The following is a 22,028-nucleotide window of genomic DNA, read 5'->3' as shown; positions in this document are numbered from 1 at the left end:
AAAATGAGGGATGGAGAAGTAGCAAGTGGACGAAGGAAACCAACAAATACGACATTTTTAACCCTTTCCTTTCAACCCAAAAATGTGGTTTACCTAGAAGACGGAGTACTAAGTGTAAGTGGTTGAGGCAGGCAGGGAAAAGACAAAAAAAGAGAAGGTAAAATATATAGTTATATATATATATATAGAAACTACAATGGCTCTTAAAATCAAGCCCCTCAGCTGACCATGAAGCATACATACACATCACATCATTTTTATAGCATTACAAGTATTTTTTCAGCATTTTCTTAAACAAATACATGTACACAGACCAAAAAAAGCAGATTACAGTCAGTGCCACGCATACTCAGTTATATTGCTTTAACTGGTGTCCACAGACAGACGATGGAGCAAAGGGGGGGTCGCAGCATTTAACAGTAGGTTTATGTTTTTGCATAGAGTAGTAACATGAACGACAGAGGTGCGTGATGCAGAAATAAAATCAACAATGAGGTTGTGAAAAGACTGCTGAGACTGAATGTAATCCTAAACGGCTTGTTAAAGATAACCCTGAGAGCGGGAAACCAAACAGACAACAAAAAGACATGTAGCATGGAGACAGTGGCGGCTTTGGTTGATTATTTATGTCGACACTTCTGCATTGGTGTTCCTGTTTCCAAGGGACCGAATGTAGAGAGGATACATACATGTACAGCGTTAGCCACACTTTCAGTCAGCGTGGAGTTCACAAAGGGTCAACAAAGGCCGAATCCCAATGCTCCCCTTAACCCTCAATCTTACCCTCAAGCTCAACCCTCAGTCTTAACCCACCTGCCCCTCAAAACCAAGTGTAAGGGCCATCTCATGACTTAGAAATGGGACACCCCTTAATAGCAGTTGCGATTTCAGACTGTAGAGGGCAGTAATGTGCCAAAACTGCGTAGTCTGTCGATTTAAGAAGAAGGAGGCGGCACAGTTACCAGCTTATGATAGTAAAAATATAAATGTTACGCTACAAAAAGGCAAATAATCCATAAAATTACATTAAACTAGAAAAGCACTGGGAGAGCGCAGACCTCCGCCATTAGCCGTGTCTCCCAATAGTACGGAAGCCTTTAAAAAATTCCTGGATCCAGACGGTGATCCGGATCACTCCCAAAATCTAATCAGTTCTTCCTTATGCCATTGTCCGAAAATCTCAAAAAAACGTCCATAAGTTTTTGAGTTATGTTGCTAACAAACTAACAAACAAACAAACCCTCCCGATCACATAATCTCCTTGGCGGAGGTAACCAAGACATTGGAGTGGTTTTCTTAATTTTTAGATCTCTATTAATAAAGAAATATTTACATTTGTAGCTCGATTTCTTCCCCACATTCACTGCCATCTTTCTTTGAGTGAAACCTCTCAAAACCAAGGGAGCTCCAGGAACATCTCAAAATTGGGGGAGATAAAACCCTCAAACTCGCCCCTCAACTCAACTCTCGGGAGAATTGGGACAGCCCTCGCACTTCCCGGGAATGTACATTTTGAGACTGAGGGTTAAGATTGAGGGTTAAGGGGAGAACTGGGATTCAGCCATAGTCCCATCACACCACACAGACATGTAGCTGGTTACATAATGAGTTCAAGTGGGATCGGGGTTCAGCATGCATCACGCACCTCCGTTAAGTGTGACAGAACAAAAAAAAGGCAAAGTTAAAGCCTATAACACAAACATACATGGTCATATACAATCAGCTATTTTAAATATGAGCTCCACTACATGAAAAAGAACTCCAAACACACCATATTCACATAGTGGATCTCGGCAACTGTGGCTTCAAACAAACAGCACACGTATCACTCAGTAAAATGAATGGATGGATGTTTGTACACAATGGATGACAGATATAGCCCTTAATCTTAGTAAACATGTGAAAACTAGCGAGGCATAGTCGTTGTTTGGCAATGGTAAAACTATGGACCCCCAAGTTCACTCATGCACAAAAGAAACCCCATCCCATCCCCCTCCCCAGTTCCTCTGCCTACATATGTATACAAAAAAAATCCTCATAACAACATGTTATGAAGTAATCTCTTGTTGGAGAATATAACAAACAGGATGATCAAAACTAGTCTTACTTATGCTTCAGATTCGGTTCACATCACAAACTATGTCTGACCAGATCCTTGAAACCAAAACAGAACAAGCACAAACTCCGGTCTCCACTTCTCCATCAGTGCCACAGCTTGACAAACACACATGAACTCAACACAACCGCACACTCTGATACAAAACCTATGCATGTAAAACACTACAACGATTACGTGACAGTTTAAACTGTGTGGCTGCTCTTTTTAAACCACATCCTCTTCATACAAGAGGAGCAAGCACAGATGACATCTGAATTGATACAGAGCACTCCTCTACTCTGAAGCAATCATATTATTGAGAAAACAAAACAGAACAAATCCACTTAAACACCTACTCTAATAAGGCAGTAGCACAACTCTTTTCTTGTACTTTTCACTGTGCCACTTCATAATCAAGACATTTTCTCTCTAGAGATGCAGCAAGGCAGCTTGAGGTGTGCTGGTCAAACAATGTCTGTAGTATGACTTCTGCTAATGGTATTTAGTCATGCTCACAGTGCAACAGCCCTCATTGTCACGTCAGTTCGGCTTCATATTGAAGGAGCATCAAAAGGCTGAAAACCTTTCACTAAAGCATGTTTGATTAGGCTGATGCAATGAAAATGAAACTAAATTGTCCTGACCTCAGGGAGCTGGATTTGTGTTTCACACTACAGCAGTGTTACAGGTGCACTCACTCTCATATTTCTCCTCAAGTTCAAACCGTCTAAGTGCGTTTCTACCAAGCAGTCTGGATTGGTTAAGAACAGTTTGGTATAATTTGATAGTTGATGCTGATGTTGTGTTTCTACAGCAACGGTCCGTCAACTCTTGCACAAAGAATCCTGGCTCTTTTCAGAGATCTGGCTCCTTTGGCTCACCTCAGCAGTAGGGCTCAACAGTGTGGTTATGGAAGCAAAATCCCATTCATTTTCTCCATAGCAGATTTGATTATCCACCATATAATCAGAAGTATCCAAGTTAGATTAACCACAAGTAACCTGAGTGTGAAACGTTATATGCTCCTGTAGGAGACAAAGGTTCTTAAGATATCAACCTCGTTTTTCAGAACAACATAGTTTTTAGTGAAAAAATACTACAATACCCACAATCCTTGAGTGTCACAGTTAACGTCTCTCATTGATGGGATCTCCAGTTACCTTGGAAATGCCCACGAAGGAAGCAATACATGCCATCGCCAAGTGATAAATGCTCAAACTCTCTAGATTAAGTCACTACAATAAAGATTAGTGTAGAAAAAAGGGTTATTGTATGATCTGAAAATCTATCATTAACAAGGAATAAAATAAATCACGGTGGATGGTGGAATATTTAGTTCCTTCCAACTTGTAAAGAAAAAATGCACACAGTCTTGTACCATTGCCTTTCTCTCCATTTTTGAGTTGAATAAAATATTTTATAGTACTCAGGTGAATGTTACGCTTGGTCTATGCACTAAAAGCATTGTAATAAGGATTTTACAAAATGTTCATGGCAGATTTGAATGGTGAATTTTGGTTCCAGAGTCAGGACTGCCAAAAAGGTAGGCTAACACTGCTGGGCTCTATAAGAGCCCATCCTTTGGTTCAGCAGAAATGCAAATAATTGCCTATTGTACTGAGCCAAACTGAGTCAGACTGCTTGGTGGAAATACAGCTTTTATAGTGAAGCTCAAATTGTAGATCTAAGAAGCACATCCAGTGTGAGAACAGAGCGCTGGGCTGCTGCCAGCTGGAGGAACAAGGAAGCACTAAGAGCAGAAACAAGTATCGTCCTTGTCAGTGTTCAGACAGTGCTGAAAATAATCGACATATACGTTTCCTTGATTGTAGGGAAGTATAATATTTTATTTTAGCCTCAATCTAATATTTAAAAAATCATTTTTTCCGGTACTTATATAAAATGTAGCCCAGACCTAAAACTTCAATCCTTAAAGCACATTTCATAGGTCAAGGTGGAACTAAAAAACAAACGTCAGTTTGTGGGTACTGCCTCAACATTCCATGAACCTTGTCCTACATTAAGCTGATAATATTGCGCATCCCTGCTTTAACACAGTAAGGGTCTAAACTCAGCATAAAAGGTACCATTTTTCCTCCAGCTTCTCAGGATGGATATTTGCTAACAAAAACATTTGGATTCTGTAAACTGGATGTTTAACCAGATCCATCCAATATACTTAATTCAGGATTATGTCTATCATAGAAAACTTTTGCATCACTTTTATAATATACTCCAGAGTGGAGCTTTATGAGCCTGTATGAGCCAGAATGACTGACCTGAGTCTTTACACTGTGTTCATTTCCATACACCGTATCAAAGCAGACTAATAAAAAAAGTTGTTAACCATTTCCCAAACAAAAATCTCAATGAAACAGTTACAGATGCGTCAATTTTTTCTGCTCTTGCACTAGTTTTTAGTTTGCCAGGGGAGGATGAATTTGTTTTGTGTTCCTGTCAGACACCATCCAGTTGGACTGCTTTGAATACAGACTGTACAGTATATAGGGCAAACGACATGACATGCAAAAAAGCATGCGGTTATTCACAATAGACTCTGCAGCTGTGCCAACAGTGACAGGACTGCAGACCAAGAGCCCGCATCCACCTCAACTTGCTAATGCATCCGCCCTCTGCTGCCAATGGAAAATACCGCTGCAAATCCCTCAGGCTGCCAAGAGCTACAGAGGGTCTGCAGTGAACCAGGATAGCCCCGGTTAACTTTTACCCAGCAGTGCATTCAGAGGACAGCATGGCTTACACACTTCTAACAGTAAAACGTAACTAAACACAGGGTGTAAGGATTTAAACCTCTCTTTTTAACTGGAACCCTGGGTTCACAGATGTGTAGCCTAATAACAAATAGCTAGAAAATGCCAATGAACTCAAATATAAACAGAGAAATCCATGCCTCATGCAAAAATACCAGTGCTTCTAATCCACCTCATTGACCAGGTGCAACAGCACTAAAAAAACCACACGACTCAACCCTTACCTACTGCACTTTAAACATCCACTCACAAGCACATACATACTCAAGCAGCCCCTGTCAGGAGCTTTGTTGCCATTTATAGTGACAAACGTGGCATTTAAGTGAAGCATAGCTGGTTATGAAATGAAAATAAAGCATTTACATCCTCTGTGAAATCTAAACTATGTAATTAAGTGAAGAAATGAGCTAAATGCTGCCAAAGCTCACTCCAATGTAACACAGAAAATAAAACACATTATCAGAGCCACCACAGGATATTTTGGGGGGTTAAAAGTGGTGGCATAGCCCTCTGGGCTATTATTAAGAACTGAATACAGTCAGATACAAGAGATCAAGTGCACACCATGATTAAGTTCCTTAAAGATGGTCACCCATTACTTCCAAAAAGTGTTAATTGGTGATCATTCAGTTATACACATCACTGCATGGATATCAAAAAGGGTTGTGTGACATTTAATAGCCTAGAGACAAAACAACAACCGCCTTCCTGTCTCTCTTCTCTGCTATTTGCGGTTGCATAACCCCCCCCCCACATGCAAAGAGTCGCACACTCTTCACACCAGCGGACACTGGTTGCCATGACCTCACAGCTGACATCACCATGCAGCTGTGCCCTAGATTAAAGAGCACACACATAAACTCTTAGGCGCAAACTGCTTTTGGGGAAACAAAATGTATGTGCTCTCTCTGATTCATTCAGAATCATAGAGTTTTCAAGAGGTTTGTTTATGACTCCTCTGCTGGGGGGAGGGGGGATGTCATTGACCGTGTTGGTATGCTCCTGGCTGACCATCCCAGTGGAGGTAAAATGTCAGACGGATGAGTGGCAGGAAATGTTTTGACCAAGGAGAGCGGTGGGACAGAAACATGAAGGCAGTGCTCAAAGAGAACACAGAAACAAAGGGAAACAGTCATTTCTGGTTTCAATCACAATCAATTGCTGCCTTCTTATGACTTCCTTTTGCTCACCAAAAAAACAGACCAAATGGAGCATCCAAGAGCGTTTTCTGTTTCCCCTGCAAAAGAAAAGCAAAAAAAAAGTCCAAAAAATAAACATGTTATTCATCTTTCTTTAACAGGCGGCATTAAGGATTAGTTATCGTTATCATCATCATCATCATCGTGACGTCATGCCTGTGTGTTAGTTTAAAGCATTAAAACACAGACAGTCCCTGTGGTGATGATGATCTCCCTGTGTGAGGCAGAAAGCCGGACTGGTTGGCTGGTTAGTTGTGGATCACACCATGTGGTCCCCAGTGCTGGTGCTGGCGGTCTGGCTGGGCAGCTCTGTGGTGTGCTCCTTCTGCCTGAAGCTCTGCTGCTGCTGTGCAGAGCAGCAGTGGCCACCACTGGCCTTACACATCCGGTGCTCCTCATCACATTCCTCTTCAAGCCCTGAGCCCTCATCAACATCCAGTTGGCAAACACACACCTCGATCCCTGAGTCACCGGTGACATGTCGGCGCCGAGTAATAAGCTCCTCGTCTTCGTCCTCCTCTTGACCCCCGGCCATCAGGGGAACCTCGACGTTCTCCTCAGCCACGTGCTGTGCTTGGATCAGCATCGAAGAGCCCGATGAGGAGCCTGAGGCCTGAGCGTCTGCTTGTGGCTCTTCTTCAGCTGCTGGTGGTTGAACAGCGGCAGTGTCGGGCTGGCTCACTGGAGCGGGGAGTGCTGGAACAGTCTCAGGGGGGTTTTCAGAGTATGGGGGAGGGGGCGTTGGCGGGTGACCCACCACCTCTTCGTAGTCAGGTAGCTTGCAGTCATTCCAGAATCCTGAAATTCAGCCAAATGAAAGTTTTAGGTCATCATCCTCATGATGGTAGCTGCATTTATGAGTAAGATTTATTGAAGCAAAACAGTAATTGAGAGTCAAAGTCAACTAAGTGTTAGCTGGATTGATTAAAAATTAAGATATGTTTGAAGACAAAAAGGGTTTCAAACTCTTTAATCCTGTTTATACAATACATTTACAGGTGTTTGTATCCAATTTGGGCATTATGATGCTGTACAGGAGCATTATGCTGTATGTGGACACATTTCAGTGAGTACTGAAAATAAGGGATGTACTATGTTATTAGTGTGGTATCAGCACTGGCGGATATATCTTAAAAGTGAGTTATCAGTACGGCAGATATGAATATTGCTGCAAATATTTTCAACTGACATTTTGACTTTAAAATCTGCCTATATCCGCTGCAAATATTGGTCATGTGAACAAAGAAATTAGTGGTTTCAGGCTGTACCAACAGACCTACTTCAGCTGAAGTCTTTTTCTTACCGTAGTTCGCTATCCCAAGCCTTGAAAATGGCTTTGTAAACTTTTCCAGACTGATAGATTTCGGTCACTTTGTTTCTAATTTGTTCTTGAATTTATTTGGATAGTGGCATGATGCATTTCTTTTTGAGATCTTGTAGCCTACTTCAATTTGTCTGACAGGTTTTATTTAAGTGAATTCTTGTTTCAACAAATCTGGCGGTAATCAGGCCTGGGTGTGGCTAGTGAAATTGAATTCAGCTTTCCAAGAACTGTGGTTAATCACAGTTAACTCGTGATTTAACAAGGGTGGGGCAATTACTTTGTATATAGCTATTAAAATTGGGTTGATGACCTGAAAACATTTAAGTCTGATAAATATGCAAAAAAAATCAGGAATCAGAAAGGGGGCAAATACTTTTTCACGCCACTATAGTGGAGACAACTGTTCCTCTTGACAATCATTTCAGACATTGGCATAATGTCAGAGGGCTGTATCTGACCAAAAATACTCAAATAAGCAAAAAAGTGAGTAAAGCTGCTGTCATGTTGTCAATGTATTTCTTCACTGCGTGTCCTGTATACTGCATCTGTCGTATTGATATTGATGACATACCCTTGCCCAGGCCTGATTGGGCTTGGAGTAGAGTCAATACAGGCCAGCAAGAAACTGGGGACAGGTGACAAGTGTGATACACAGCAACTGGGCCTAGCGTGAGTGCAGTATGTATCAAATTTATAGCTGTAAAGTTGTAATATTAGAAGGCATACACATTCAGGATATCTAAAATGTGCCAATTTGTACCCAGTTGACCAGTTTTGCTTCTCTTAGCATGCATGGGTTTGCCTGGTTAGGGATGAGTTTGGGAAAGCACATGAGAAGATGTTTCATGATACTTTTTATATCGTCTTATAAATGGCTTCTTTCTGCCTTTGCCAAAATCTCCTGTGGGAAGAGCGGTATGAGTACATGTTGCAATGATCTGTGTGAATCACTGTCTGTGTATGCACATAGTGAGGTGTTGTGTTCTGACATTAAGTGAAACACGTTCAATGTGACTCTTTCAGACTCTGACAAGTGTGTCCTTTGTTCCACTCTTGTGATATTAGTGAAGACAATATCAAGTTTCAGCCAAGGTTCAGAGACACTGATGACATAATGGCCGCATCTCTGCTATCCTCGGTAGGTAGAGTCGTTTGTCTGTCAACCAGGAGGTCAGGGGTCTGATCCCCAGCTACTGCAGTCATATGCTGATGTGTCCTTGGGCAAGACACTTAATCCCAAAGTGCTCCCACCAATTTACCATTTATCATCAGAGAATGTGGCAAACAAACATAAAAGGAACACACACTAGGAAATCCGCACCATGGCCAAGCAAGACTGACCCCCAAAGTCATATTTGTTTGACTAGTCTGAAAACTCTGTACCACGCTTAAGGACGGTGTACTTTCTTTGCTCTGCCACAGACAGAAAAGGTGGGCGTCAGCATGTTGTGGTTGCTCATGCATATACATGAACATGGGTATATAATGCTGGCATGATTTTTGGAGTGTGAGAGGACAGAATTTGACCAAATCAATGCAACAAAAAGACACAAGGTTGCAGTCTTGTGCCCTGTGTTTTTGTCCATTGAGCCATCTCTGTGTTTGCGCTTATTGTAAATAAAGTCATGCATGTGTCCTATTTAGGGGTGTAACAGTACAGAAAAATTTCAGTTCGGTACATACCTCATTTTTGAAGTCACGGTTCGGTACGTTTTCGGTACGGGGATTTAAGCGGATAAATAAAATTTAAGTTTAATTTTTTTAATTGAGTTGTATTAAAATAAATAGGCTGAATAAATTACATTTAAATTATAAATAATGCTGCGACCTCCCTCCAAAAGTTCTTCAGTGATTAAAAATATAAATAAATAAATACATTTTTGAATAACTAGGTTATTTTCATTGATATATTGACATATTTATACCCATTCTTTAAACAGTAAAATTTCCCCGTTAACTCTAACATATCATCACACAACCCCAAGTTAGCGTGTGAAGTATGCAAATTAGCGCCTTTTTTGCCAATTTCAACACAGACTTCAGCACTGGACTACTTTTTTAACCCATGGGACCTACTACAAAGTTTGGAAGAACTTTTCACAGCCCATCTTGGAGGATAAAGAGGTTAGAGTCGTGTGAAATCTGAAGATAACTTTACCTATGACACAGCTGCAGAGTCCCTCTCACTCCTCCGAGGCTGATAGCTGAAGGTAAAGTTAATATGATTCATAGAGCCAGAGCACCATTGCTATACGGGGGATTTAAATGAAGCCGGCGGCTCTTCTAATTCCACACGCGCCATCACTCTTCTTTGTTTGTTTTTGTAACTGCTCCTTCTTCTGTAATGACGGTTGCTGGTAGCTTTTGGGCTCATTGCCGCCACCTGGATTGAAGTGAGAACTTACTTTTTTTTAATACTCACTCAGACGTATTTGTCGTATTACTGCGTGCACCGAACCGTGACGGCCGTACCGTGACGGTACGAGACGAATACAAATACTAGGGATGCACAATAATTATCGGCACCGATAAATTATCGGATGATAACGCATATATTTTACATATTTTAATTTTGCCGATAATAAAATATTAACCGATAAAATCCACCGATGATAAAGGCGTTTGTTTTCTTTCTCATGAGACTACACATTTCAAAACAGTAGGTGGCGCCGCGGTACACGACCCACTGTTAACCACCAGAGAAGAAGAGAAGCGGCCTCTGTGCTAAGAGCTAACAACACAGCGAAGTTATTCAGAATTTACTCTACTCTACAAAGTTAGGAACAGAAGTTACAGACCACAGTGGACTTTACATTCTTAACCTATCTCTGATATGACTTATGTCAGTGCATATTTTTAATCTTTACGTAAAACGTCAGCTCTGTTTCTGACTTATGCAGCAAAAACATAAAAACAGACACCCAAAAATCTCCATTTGTTAAGCTTGACAGCCTGTTATCATTTGTTTTTATGTCTGATTTGACATGAGTCAGCTGAATCCTTGTTTAGTTAATTGAAATGTCAGATTTGACCACTTGTCAAGAATTTATTCCAAGGGAAAAGGGGATAATGTCGGTTAGAATTAGTTGTAAACATCTGTGCTCACTACATATTAACCCCTTCTTGCCCCCAGATGTTCATAAATACATGGAATAAACTTATTTTTTAAAATCACAAAATTGAAAAAAAAATTATCGGTTATCGGCCATCAGGAGTAGGAAATTATCGGTTATTGGTATCGGTTCAAAAAAATATATATAGTGCATCACTAACAAATACCGTTACACCCCTAGTCTTATTCTAACATAATGATGTATGTACAAGAGGTAAAGTGCTCAGGGCTGCTTTGGCTTGAAGCAATGTGACTGAAGGGCCGGGTGGGGGGGGGGGATTCTGCTTTGGATCAGTACAGGGCAACTGGGCAAAGTATGCGTGCCCACTAAGGCAAATTGCTGCTGATCATGTCAAAGCAGGAGACATGACCTCAGGATATGGACTTTGTAGAATGCAAAAAGACCATAACTTGTATACACAAGTACATTTTCTCTGCTTTTAAAGCTCTGTACTTTTATTTATCTACATTGAGCAGAGATCTGTCTGAGATTGCCATCCTAATCTGATGGAATGGGCACTTAATTGTGAAAAGTTTTGAGAAACTCACAGTTTACAACTAAAATTCTGTGATACCAACAAAGGTGGACTTGTAAGATTATTAAACAATAAAAATATTGTCATCTTGCAAACGTGCTGAGTTTGTCTAATGAAGACAAAGTACTTACTTAAATTAAGTGGTGGAGGAGAAATGAAGGAGCTGGAAGCTCCCTGGTAGGCCATGAGGCTAATCTCACGTTGACGTTGCTCCTGCTGAAGACGCATCTTAACTCTCCGATGTCGGTACGCACAACAGCAGCTAAGCATGATAATCAGGGTCCATACCAACCAAAACCCTATGAAAGGAGACAAGCAGGCTCAATATAAACAAATCATCAACAACATCAGCAACTGATGAACCTTGCAAGGTTTTCCATGACCTAAAAAAAGGACAGATGGGAAACTCAAATAAGTCTGGTCTCAAATTATCATGCTAAATCCATTTTGAACTGCAGACTAAAGTAGTTTCCACCAAGCTTTGTACTTAAATGAAAGCGAAACTGATTGCAGAATAAAATGGTCGCTATAATCAAAATGGAAGTCACAACTAGAATGATCCCTGGGGAAATTCAAGTGTTATAGTTGCTCCTTCATGTATGACACATACAGATGTAAGCATCATGATTTAAGAAATTATAGATTGTGGAAGCTTTCTAAAGAGTTTATCTTCAAACAGAGCATTAAATGGAAAAGAGGAATGGGATAAAAGAGACCAAATTAGACTTATTCATATAAATATTTAAGAACATTTAAAAAACCCAGAGATACTTACACCAGAGCTCATAGTAGTAGGTGCAGCACTCTCTCTCACCACAGCAGTAGCCCATCTCACAGCGATACTGCTCATTGTTTACCCCAAAACAGAACTCCTTCCCCTTAAACACACACAAGAAGAACAGAAAATAAATGTCTGAGTCAACACTCAATCCCAAAAGCTGCACAGAAAACCCTGGGTGGAATGGCCTACTTCTAGGATCTGTTAAATATTTTTTCGGTCGTCAACTCCGTGTCATTTCTTGTGTTTTCACTGGCTATGGTAATTTCCTGTAACGTTACTTTGACCTACATTTATGTTGAATAGTAAAACTTGAATATTTTGAAACCTTTTAAATATCCCTGAGGCAAAGACAACAAAAGAGAAAAAAAAGCTTTTCAACAACACACTTCATATGTTATAGCTACGGTGAATGGAGACAATACTTTAAAAAGAGCTGCCTGCAGTAATAAAAGCAAAAAAGGTGGTTCTGTTACAAAGCCAACGGTGTCACGGTAATAAGTTCAGTTATGTAAATGCAATGCTAATTAGTTTAAATAACATTATAATGATTCGTTTTAATTCCAACGTTTTAGCCCAAGTTTCACGGTATAAACATTAAAAATTGTGAAAGCAATCTGGAGAGTGACCGTCTATATGAGCTAGCTGGCTAGCTAATATCAACTACTATGAATAAACGCGTCAGTTTGCCGGGTACCAGTTAGCAATGGCTAACGTTAATCTTGATACTGTGATTCGAACTGTTAAAATGAGGTTATGAAATAAAGTCATGTTGCTTTTTGAGACACAAACTGCATTTTTAAGCGAGTGAACTGTCGAAATACAAGCAAAAACTTTGTCTAACTGACGTCATCCTAGGTATACAGTAACGAGCCGTGCCCTGTTTCCTTTGTGGAGGAGACAAAAAGGATCAGCAGAAGGCCTTTAACCGACGAAGGAGCCGCGGCCTCGGCTTGAAGGGACAACCGACCCCGGGACATTTACCATCGGCTTACCTGCACCAGACAGGTCCCGGTACAAAGAAGACCTACAATGGATCCCAGTGCTTTCTGCGGCATCTTTCTGGGTCGTCGGCCGTTGACACGACGGGAATCATATAGCAGTCGGTCGAATCGACGACTTGTTGAGGTGACTTCAGGTTACTATTGCCTGTTAACGGTTCAGCCTGTCGCACTCAGACATGTTTTTGTTTTCCTTGACTCAGAAACAGCGATGGTAATATGAAACTGAGTCAGACTCACACTGGGGGGCGCTGTATATGCGTTTGTGAGAATATTATTAAAGTGGAGTTAATTTACTTCTGATTAAGGACACTTCCGCCACTTAAAATAAAAGAAAATTAGGTAATTATGTACAAAATGTTGAATCGAAACAACGAGACAGTAAATCATAATGATGAATGAAATTACATGTCAAAATTATGAGATTGTAAATCATAAATATGCGATTAAAAGTAAATATTAAGAAAGAAGAAGTCTAAACTTTGAGATAAGGGTCATAATTATGGGGAAAACAGTCACATTATGAGATAGAAAGTCAAAACAATGAGATAGATGTTCATGAATATAAGATAAAAAGTCTAAATTATGTGATAAACAGTGAAAAATAAATGATTAAAAAATCTTAAAAGATAAAAGTCGAAATAAGTAGATAGCAAGTCATAATTATGAGATATGTCAAAGTAAAACTATTAATCTCAAAATGCAGTTAGCTCATACAATGACTTACTAACTCCAAGTTATGACTTATTTCAGAATGTAGACTTTTTAATCTCCTAATTTTTTTTAATCTCGTAATTACAACTTTCTATCTCAGTTTTTGACACTTTATTTTATGATTAATACTTTTTATGGCATTTCGTAGACCTTTAATTAATTAAAAACATAAATCATGGCCGAATATCACATGGTATAATAACTAATAATTTAGTTGTTTTTTGTTTTTTTTTCATTTATGTCAATTTCGATTTTCAAAATCACAATATTGACTTTTAATCTAAAATTTTTTGACTTTTTTAGTTAATTTTAACTTTATAACTCATAATTTTGACTTTTTATCTCATATTTATCATTTTCCATCTCAAAGTTTTGGCATTTTATGTCATAATTATGACTTACTATGCAGAATTTTGACCTTTTTTGTTAAAATTATGGTCTACTATGTCAAATTATTAAATTTCTAGCTCAGAATTCCAGCTTGTGATCTCATAATTTTGATCCATTTTATAATTTCGACTTTTAATGTTATTATCTCATTTTAATACCTTTATACCTTTTTGTCCTCATGATTATGTCTTAGATTTTGGAAAATTATATTGGGGATTTTAAACTTGTCCTTACAATGACCATATTTATTTTCTTTCCTATATTATGGAGAAAAAAATAGAAGAAAGAAAGAAAACAGAAATTGTTATTATTTCTCTTTTTATTTTGTCTGTATCTTTTATATTGCCCTTTTTAGATTTCTTCTTTGCCAGATTTTTTCCCCTGAATTTTGAGATAACAATGTCCTTCATTCAGAAAAGCACTGAAGCTTTTTAGTTTCTCTAGCTGAAGGCTTCAGCTTCCGCTGCACAGACCTGTAGATATCACGGACGCTCAGAAGTCACGTTGTTTATCCTGACGTCACGGTTTCCACGACAACGGAACCTGACAGCTGTTCCCCACTTCGAGAGGAATCGTTATAAAGATTTTAATCCACTCAGCGTAAGACGGGACAAAACACCACAGCACCTGAGACAAACATGGTGAGTTTTCCGGTTAACTTTTGTGGCATTAGACCATTTTAATTAATCTCTTTAATGTTTAATTACAGTCTTTGTTAAATAAGTAGCGTGTAACTGAAAACTGTTAGCCACAGCGGCTAATGCTACAGAAGTTGATAACAGTGAATGGTGCACCTAGTCAGGGTTACTTACTGGTTTAATAAAACAAGTGCCAAAAAGGCCACAGTAGGTTGTCGTTGATCCTGATTATGACTTTAATGTGAGTTATCACTATAAACACCTATACAGTCCTGCACGTAATGGTGCTAAAATGATGATGTATTTGGAAAGTGGACATGTGCTAGTTTTGATTAAGAAAAAAAAAAGATTTTAAACTGCCTTTTGGGGGGATTCTTTGCCTTACATCTTTTTGCCTCAAACTTAAAGGAGAAGACACCAAGACAGATGAAGAATATAGTGCAAGAAAGTCTAAATTATAATGTGCAAAAAGTGGCATGTTGATTTATGTGGTTATGTTTTGTAATATTTTGGGTTGTTCGGTTTTACATTTGTACAGTACAGGAACACCCTGCAACATGACCAGCCTGAACCAAAGCTTTCCTTCCTCACCACTTTCTGGACTCAAGCCACTGACTGTGCACATGCCAGTTAGAGCCTCTGGCCTGCTAACAAGAGGAGGTCACAGCAAGCCACTCACAGCTAAATCCTTGTGTTCTAGATGACTCTTGCTGTGGGGTTAGTGTTAAACCTCCCACACAAGCTGTGTCATGATCCTCTGCCAAACCCTGACACCAAAATGAACTCTGATGACCACAGCATTATCTAACTGGACTAAGGCATTGATTTTTTTAACAATTCAGTGATAAACTGCTTGTCCTGTTGAAGCATTTACGTGCTTTCTGATCCACTTCTAGGGCTTGTTGTCCATTCTTCGTCGGATGAAACAGTCTCCAGAGCAGGAAGTGCGCTTACTGTTGCTTGGCTTGGACAATGCTGGAAAGACTACTCTGCTGAAACAGCTCGCTGCTGAAGATATCAGCCACATCACCCCCACACAAGTACATGCACTAAGAAGTTTTCACATTTTTCCCCACTTAGTTACATGTCGTCATTTTACAGTCAAAAGGTGTTGAGTCTGCTTCTGTTGTATCTCTGTAGGGTTTCAATATAAAGAGCGTTCAGTCTTCTGGTTTCAAGTTAAACGTTTGGGACATTGGTGGTCAGCGCAAGATTCGCCCCTACTGGAGGAATTACTTCGAGAACACAGATGTACTGGTAGGTTTTCCCTGATGTATTCTGGCTGTCCTTTGAATAGATATATAAACCATTCACAGGTAGTTCTCATCTGTACTAACTTGAAAGGAAACAGTCAATGCATGTCTAAAGAGTAGACTTTGAGGTTTAATGTATGTGGTGTTATAAAAATCATGGCATTTACCGTTTAGCAATTACAGCCGTTTCACTCAGAGTACCCCAGGGGCTCAAAAGTATTTTGAAAACTAACTGGAAGGAAGTTTCATGGCCAGATTCGGTCTATTCCCTCAATACTTCAAGACACTTGAAGCAGATGAAAAGGTCTAGAGATAATATCAAGTGTTGAATTGTATTTTGAAGCTGTTTGACTGAAGCTATCAATATGAAGTTCAGGGAGGTGTCAGTGCAACTGAAGGAGGTCATAATTAGACTGAAAAAATAAAAATGAATTTCAGAGCGATAGCAAACACTGTGACTTGTTGTCAGTTACCAAAAATAGGCTGTTTGTATTTGGAAATTGATAGTCAACTTTTGCTACTTGACTCCGGGTAGTAAGGATCATTCTGGGGAGAAAGCTAGATAGAAAGCAGCTCTGTTTGCATCTCTAGATATACAACAGACAAAGTATGACCTGTCCTCCTCTGCTATTGATAGGGTTACCTTGATGAACCACACAACAACAACAACAACAACAACAAAAATGAACCAAACTACTGAACAGTGTACATTAAAGGATATAGAAGTGGGTATACTGTAGTAGAAATAAGTGAATATATTTCATGGGCCTGCGTATGGACTGCACTTGTGCTGAATCGTATTGTACACGTAGTATTGTGTCATGTCATATCGTATCTTGTCTTATTGTATTGCATTGTATACAGTAAATTTATCTGAGTAAATTTTATTCAAATTGAATAAAATGTTACTCAGAAAAATATAACATTTGGTCCTAGTCTATTTAGAGTAAAATTGACTCTGCTTGCAGAGTAATGTTTTCAGAGTTGTTTTTACTCTAAAAATTGTTTTTTTTTAACACTAAATGATGATAATGTACTCCATAATAAACAAAATAAAAACAATTCGACAGCAATTGTACTCAATACAGAGTAATACAAAACAAAGTTTACTTTTTATAAAGCTGTTTTATTTGATCCTTTCAATTTTGACGAGGCAGTAAGGTTAAAGAAGTTTATTTGACAACAGTAGTGCTAATAGTGGTGAGCTGGCTGGTGATTTGCAGAAGCAATGGAAGAGAGACAGAGACATTGCACAACAAAAGGGGACAAAAAGCGGTTAAACAAGGCAAAAAACGAAAACTCCTATAATCACTATATTCAAAGGTTGAAGAGGAGCCAGGTTACTTGACTAGAAGCTGTAGTACACCGGTGCCTGACAGTTCAACACCAGGTGTGTAGATCTTGATTGCGAAGAATTAGCTGCACCCGGTACACCTAACGAGCTGCGGCCATGACTACCAACGAGTGATGGCAACTGAACTAAAGCTTGAGTGGGTGTGGTTAAAATTTTACTCCAGTTGAATTTCATCTGTTTCCACTCAAACTCTGGCAGTGGCTGCTAACTAATACACTCAAAAAAGAGTACATACTAGTAAATACTTTTGAGTCAAATATTTTTAACTCTGGAAAAATTACTCTCATTACTCTTTTTCTGTGTATCGTATGTTGTATCATATCGAACCATATCGTATTGTGTCATATCTTATTGGATCGTGTCGTGGTGTATTGCTTTGTGTTGTATTATATTGTGTCATACCATATATTATCATATGGTATGTTATTGTATTATATCGTATCTTCTCATATGGTATGGTGTTACATCATGTTGTGTTGTGCTGTGTTGTATCCTGTTGAGCAGTATCATGTCATATCTTTTAGTACTGTATGGAATTGTGTTGTATGGTATCTTATGATATTGTATCCTGTCATGTCATGTCAAAATTGTATCGCATCCTAAAGCAGTGATTCTCAAACTGGGGTCTGGGGACCTCTGGGGGTCTGTGAGCCACAGCTTAGGGGTCCGCAAAATAGTTTAAAATAAATCATTAAAGTAATGCCATGTCATTCAAAGTCAAATAAATACATATAGGGACCACAGCGCCATAAAACAACCATACAAAACCAATGACTCCCACATAAGTCAGCTTTGGGCCAATAAAAATTCAGATATGATTGTGAGATATCATATAAATCTACCACTCATCACGCATTAGTCTCTTTGCTCAGGATGCATTTGGTGTGCAGGTCCAGCTAGCAACAATGGATTAATATTTAAGAGCATCCACTTCATCAAGTGATGCTAGGCCCAAACCAGCTAAACTGAGAAAATATGACAGCTATCTCGAGTTTAGTTTTATTGAGAACAGTGACGGAAGACCAAACTGTGTTGTGTGTCTTCATGTGAAACCACGAAGCCCGCCAAGCTAAAGTGTTATCTGATAACAAAGCGTGAGCCTTGTTGTGTCGTGTCATTGTATTGTTGTATCCTATTATTTTTTTATCATATTGTGTTGTATCGTGTTGTGTTTGTTGTATGTTAATGTGTCATGTCGTACTGTATTGTATCATATCATAATGTGTACGATACGTACTGTATCGTATTGTATCCGTTGTACATGGGACGCACAGGTATAAACATAAAAATGAGAGATAGGTTTAAAAACATGGGTTAAATTTAGATATGTTGGTGTTTCCAAACACATCTGAGCCCCAAAAAACGAAGGTGCTCTGAAAAAAGTGATCATAAGTCCTAAATGGTAAATGCCGTATTTAAAGCTGAAAGTCTATTCTTCAGTCAAATCTTAATTATTTTCACTCTAATCCATTGTGGTAATAAACAGGGGCAAAATGATTTTAAAAAGTTTCACTGTCCAAATACTTGCAGAACTAACATTATATAAAGCATAAGATTAAGATTAAAAAAAAAACTACAGTTATGTGTGTAGTATATTATAGATAAGATGACTCAGGGTATTTCTTTAGCTTTTTTTTTTAATACGTTTTTTCTTTTGATATTAATTTAGTCAATAGCAGCGATAAGGAATTCCTTGTTTCCATTACTTAGTACCAGTGATCACTAGCAGGTGATCACATAAGGCTCCCCACAGCCTCCCATCTGGCCCCCATAAGGTTATCAAATTCGGAAAATGTGAGGAGGAGAAACATGTTGTGGTATTTAGGGTCTTTTTAAAATCCCTGCAGTTATTAAAGCAAAAAACAAAACTGAGATTGAAACACTTGAATCACAAGGGACTCAACATTTAATGAGTTTTTTTCAGAAATCCAGCTGTCAGGCACTATCGGTGAATATTCAACCAGGAGTACAAAGTGATTTAAAAAAGCTTTTCTTGTTGAACTGGCTGGAAACCAAAAAGTAGCTCATAAAGTGGCTCTCATCTATCACCATTTTGTTTCATTGTTTCATGTTGTTTTTATCTGACATCGTTGTAATGATTTTTTTGTTTAACCCTTTTTAGAAATCTAAATAACCTCATTCAACCTAACAAGCTTATTAGTCAAAGTAGAGGCATGGTACTTGACGTACCATGATGTTATGTATTGTGACTTAAGATATTGTGACACGACGTATCCTGATGCGACTTGACGTATCGTGACCTGATGTGGACCATCATATTGTATTGTATGGTACCATGAATGTTGTATTGTGACATGACATATCTCATGATATTGTATTGCATGGTAGCATGACTGTCATATCGTTTGTTTTGTTTCACATTGTATTATATCATATCATGATATGATGTGACATATTGTATCTTATTGTATTGTATGGTATCATGACTGTGGTACCATTTCATATTGTAGTGTGACGTGTCATGACCTGTTGTATCAGTACCATGACTGTATCGTATCGTAACATGACGTAAGTTATCACTTGTATCATATGGTTTCATGACTGTTGTACTGTTTTGTTTCATATTGTGACATGAGGTGATGTATATCATATCGTATCGTCTGGTAGCATGACTATCATACCGTTTCTTTCCTTTTCCTATCATCGTGTATTGTATCGCATCATGATGTAATATGTCGTGTTGTATGGTATCATATGGTATCTGAAGGTATTGTATCATATTGCCATGGTTGTGGCCTGATATCCTGTATAACAGCAGTCTCTCTCATGTGATATCATTCTGTACTTGCATGTTTTGAACTGCTTTATTAATATCTATGACTAAATTTTCTGTGACTTTGCTGTTTTCAGATCTATGTGATTGACAGCTCAGACAAGAAAAGATTTGAAGAGACAAGTATGGTAAGACGCATTAAATACACATAATTTTTGGTATGATTTTGTGTTGGACATGATCACAGATGATTGTAATTATATCTATCTTTACTTGTTCTCTTTTTTTTATGTCATGTATCATTGTACTTTGATGTTCTTTCCTTCAGGAGCTGGCTGAGCTGCTGGAGGAGGATGCGCTCGCTGGTGTGCCACTGCTAATCTTTGCTAACAAGCAGGACCTGATGACAGCCACCCCGGCGTCTGAGCTGGCAGAGAGTCTCAATCTGCACACCATCCGGGATCGCATGTGGCAGGTCCAGGCGTGTTCGGCAATCACAGCAGAGGGAGTACAGGTAAATACAGTATGTATGGTAATGGAGAGGCAGAGTTCACTGCAGAGTGGCTGCCTTTTTTATTTATATATGAATTCATGAATGATTTTTTTTTTCCAATAAGACGGCCCCTTTTGATATAAGGATAACTTAGCGCTTATGTTTCTTCTGCTTATCACACTGAGTTTTAGCATGAAATTTAAAAGCAGCAGAAAATGCTGAACAAATGAACATAAATGATTACAGAAGAAGCTGCCACATTAAAACTGCCTTACTGCCAGCTCTGATTTAAATGAATTAATGTTCATACAGCACTCATGCAGTCAATTTATTTCATATGAAGCTGACTCCTGGTGTTTGCCAAAGCCGCGGCATGATAACATAATGAGTGCTCTCCTGCATGCTCAAACTATACATACTATTTATAAGGTTAACCAGATTAGGAGTGTGAAGTTAAGCATGTTATCATCTTTCGTAAGGCCAAAGAGGCTTTGCTTCATGCGTCTCCATTATGCAGATGGTTCAGCCTTCTTTATTGCTACAGTTAGGCAAGCGGTGTATCATCTGCCTGTTAACCTTTTATGTGGTACTTTACTCTCTAACATAAGATTTTCTTTTGTTCAAAATTCATTGACACTAGCTGAGTGTATTCTAGTTGATGTAGCTGCTGTCAGTTCTTTCTGATCAGTTGGCTTGCATCATCTAGGTCCAAACTGCAACATTGTGGACTGAATTAATTCAAGTTGATGGAATTCCTTGGAAACATGGTCACGATTTCTCATTAAGGAAGTGGTAGTGGGTTTTAAGGCTAGTCTGGTTGAGTCCCACTACATTAGAGGATGTTATTTTGCCTTGAAAGATTAAAATTTAGTAAAGAATAGCTTGTTGACATACAGTTTGAATTCCTCTAATATCTAAACTTCGTTTTTCTGTGTCTTTGTAGGATGGCATGACCTGGGTTTGCCGGAATATTTCTTTCAGGAAAAAATGACTATGGAAGGAATAATCTTGAAGAATCGCAGTGCACTTTAAATTTGAACTTCATAGTCACATGAATGTGACAAAAGATGTCATCATTACTTTATTTTATACAATTTATATTCTGTTTAGTTGGCAGTATCAAAGATTTTATACCTAGAAATTAGCATGTAGCTATTCACCATGGTAACTTTTATGCCTGTCAGTGTTCAAATGTAAATACTGTATATACTGGACTCTTTTGTTCTGTTTTCTGGTTTTGCACACAGTGCTTTTTGGTAAACTTTTCCCCTAAAGTAATGATTTTTAGGTAGTAATAAAAATCCAGTATTGTGTGAGATAAATCTCAGACATTCAGGTGTTGAATACCTGTGATTCTCTCTACCTAAAACTAGAGGGCGACCTTGCACTAGTATTGTCTACCAAAGCCTCATGCTTTACTATGTTACTGTAGTTTCTCTAAGTGATGTGGCACTGTGTGCCATATTTGATTTGATCAGTCTGCAGTAAATAAACCATAATTTATTACAAACTACAAAGTCTATTTTGCTGTATTATGAAGGCCAGAGAAGCAGTCATATTCTGCTTCAGTGATGCTACCTTGTTTTGTTCCTGTACACTTGTGAAAGCTGGAAAAAAAAACTACAGCATGGAG

At 38.7% G+C, this 22,028-nt stretch overlaps 2 protein-coding genes across 2 annotated transcripts; one reads left to right on the top strand and one right to left on the bottom strand.

Annotated features, from left to right (window-relative positions):
• Positions 1–1,152: 1,152 nt before the first annotated feature.
• On the bottom strand, positions 1,153–13,053 carry wbp1 (WW domain binding protein 1). Its single transcript, XM_041811337.1, has 4 exons — positions 12,814–13,053; positions 11,816–11,918; positions 11,172–11,339; positions 1,153–6,866 (listed from the first exon to the last, which is right to left on the bottom strand). Exons 1-4 carry the CDS (start codon positions 12,874–12,876, stop codon positions 6,328–6,330), a joined length of 873 nt encoding a protein of 290 aa, XP_041667271.1. The 5' UTR covers positions 12,877–13,053; the 3' UTR covers positions 1,153–6,327.
• Positions 13,054–14,302: 1,249 nt separating this feature from the next.
• On the top strand, positions 14,303–21,415 carry LOC121525358 (ADP-ribosylation factor-like protein 3). The gene is made up of 6 exons (XM_041811311.1): positions 14,303–14,564; positions 15,458–15,601; positions 15,702–15,818; positions 20,040–20,090; positions 20,231–20,416; positions 21,339–21,415. Exons 1-6 carry the CDS (start codon positions 14,562–14,564, stop codon positions 21,384–21,386), a joined length of 549 nt encoding a protein of 182 aa, XP_041667245.1. The 5' UTR covers positions 14,303–14,561; the 3' UTR covers positions 21,387–21,415.
• The last annotated feature ends 613 nt before the right edge of the window (positions 21,416–22,028 follow it).

Source organism: Cheilinus undulatus, linkage group 17, assembly GCF_018320785.1.
Source record: "Cheilinus undulatus linkage group 17, ASM1832078v1, whole genome shotgun sequence".
NCBI lineage: Eukaryota > Metazoa > Chordata > Actinopteri > Labriformes > Labridae > Cheilinus > Cheilinus undulatus.
Note: the sequence above shows the minus strand (reverse complement) of the source record. Positions and strands in the feature narration are given on the sequence as shown.

Bases quoted from the DNA above. Each gene is read 5' to 3' on its own strand.
- wbp1 (XM_041811337.1), bottom strand. From the start codon at position 12,876: ATGCCGCAGAAAGCACTGGGATCCATTGTAGGTCTTCTTTGTACCGGG. The intron at 11,919-12,813 runs GTAAGCCGATGG...TGTGTGTTTAAG, and splicing joins CCGGGACCTGTCTGGTGCAG to GGGAAGGAGTTCTGTTTTGG. The intron at 6,867-11,171 runs GTAAGTACTTTG...GCTGAATTTCAG, and splicing joins TCCTCCACCACTTAATTTAA to GATTCTGGAATGACTGCAAG.
- LOC121525358 (XM_041811311.1), top strand. The intron at 15,819-20,039 runs GTAGGTTTTCCC...TGCTGTTTTCAG, and splicing joins TCGAGAACACAGATGTACTG to ATCTATGTGATTGACAGCTC. The intron at 20,417-21,338 runs GTAAATACAGTA...GTGTCTTTGTAG, and splicing joins TCACAGCAGAGGGAGTACAG to GATGGCATGACCTGGGTTTG.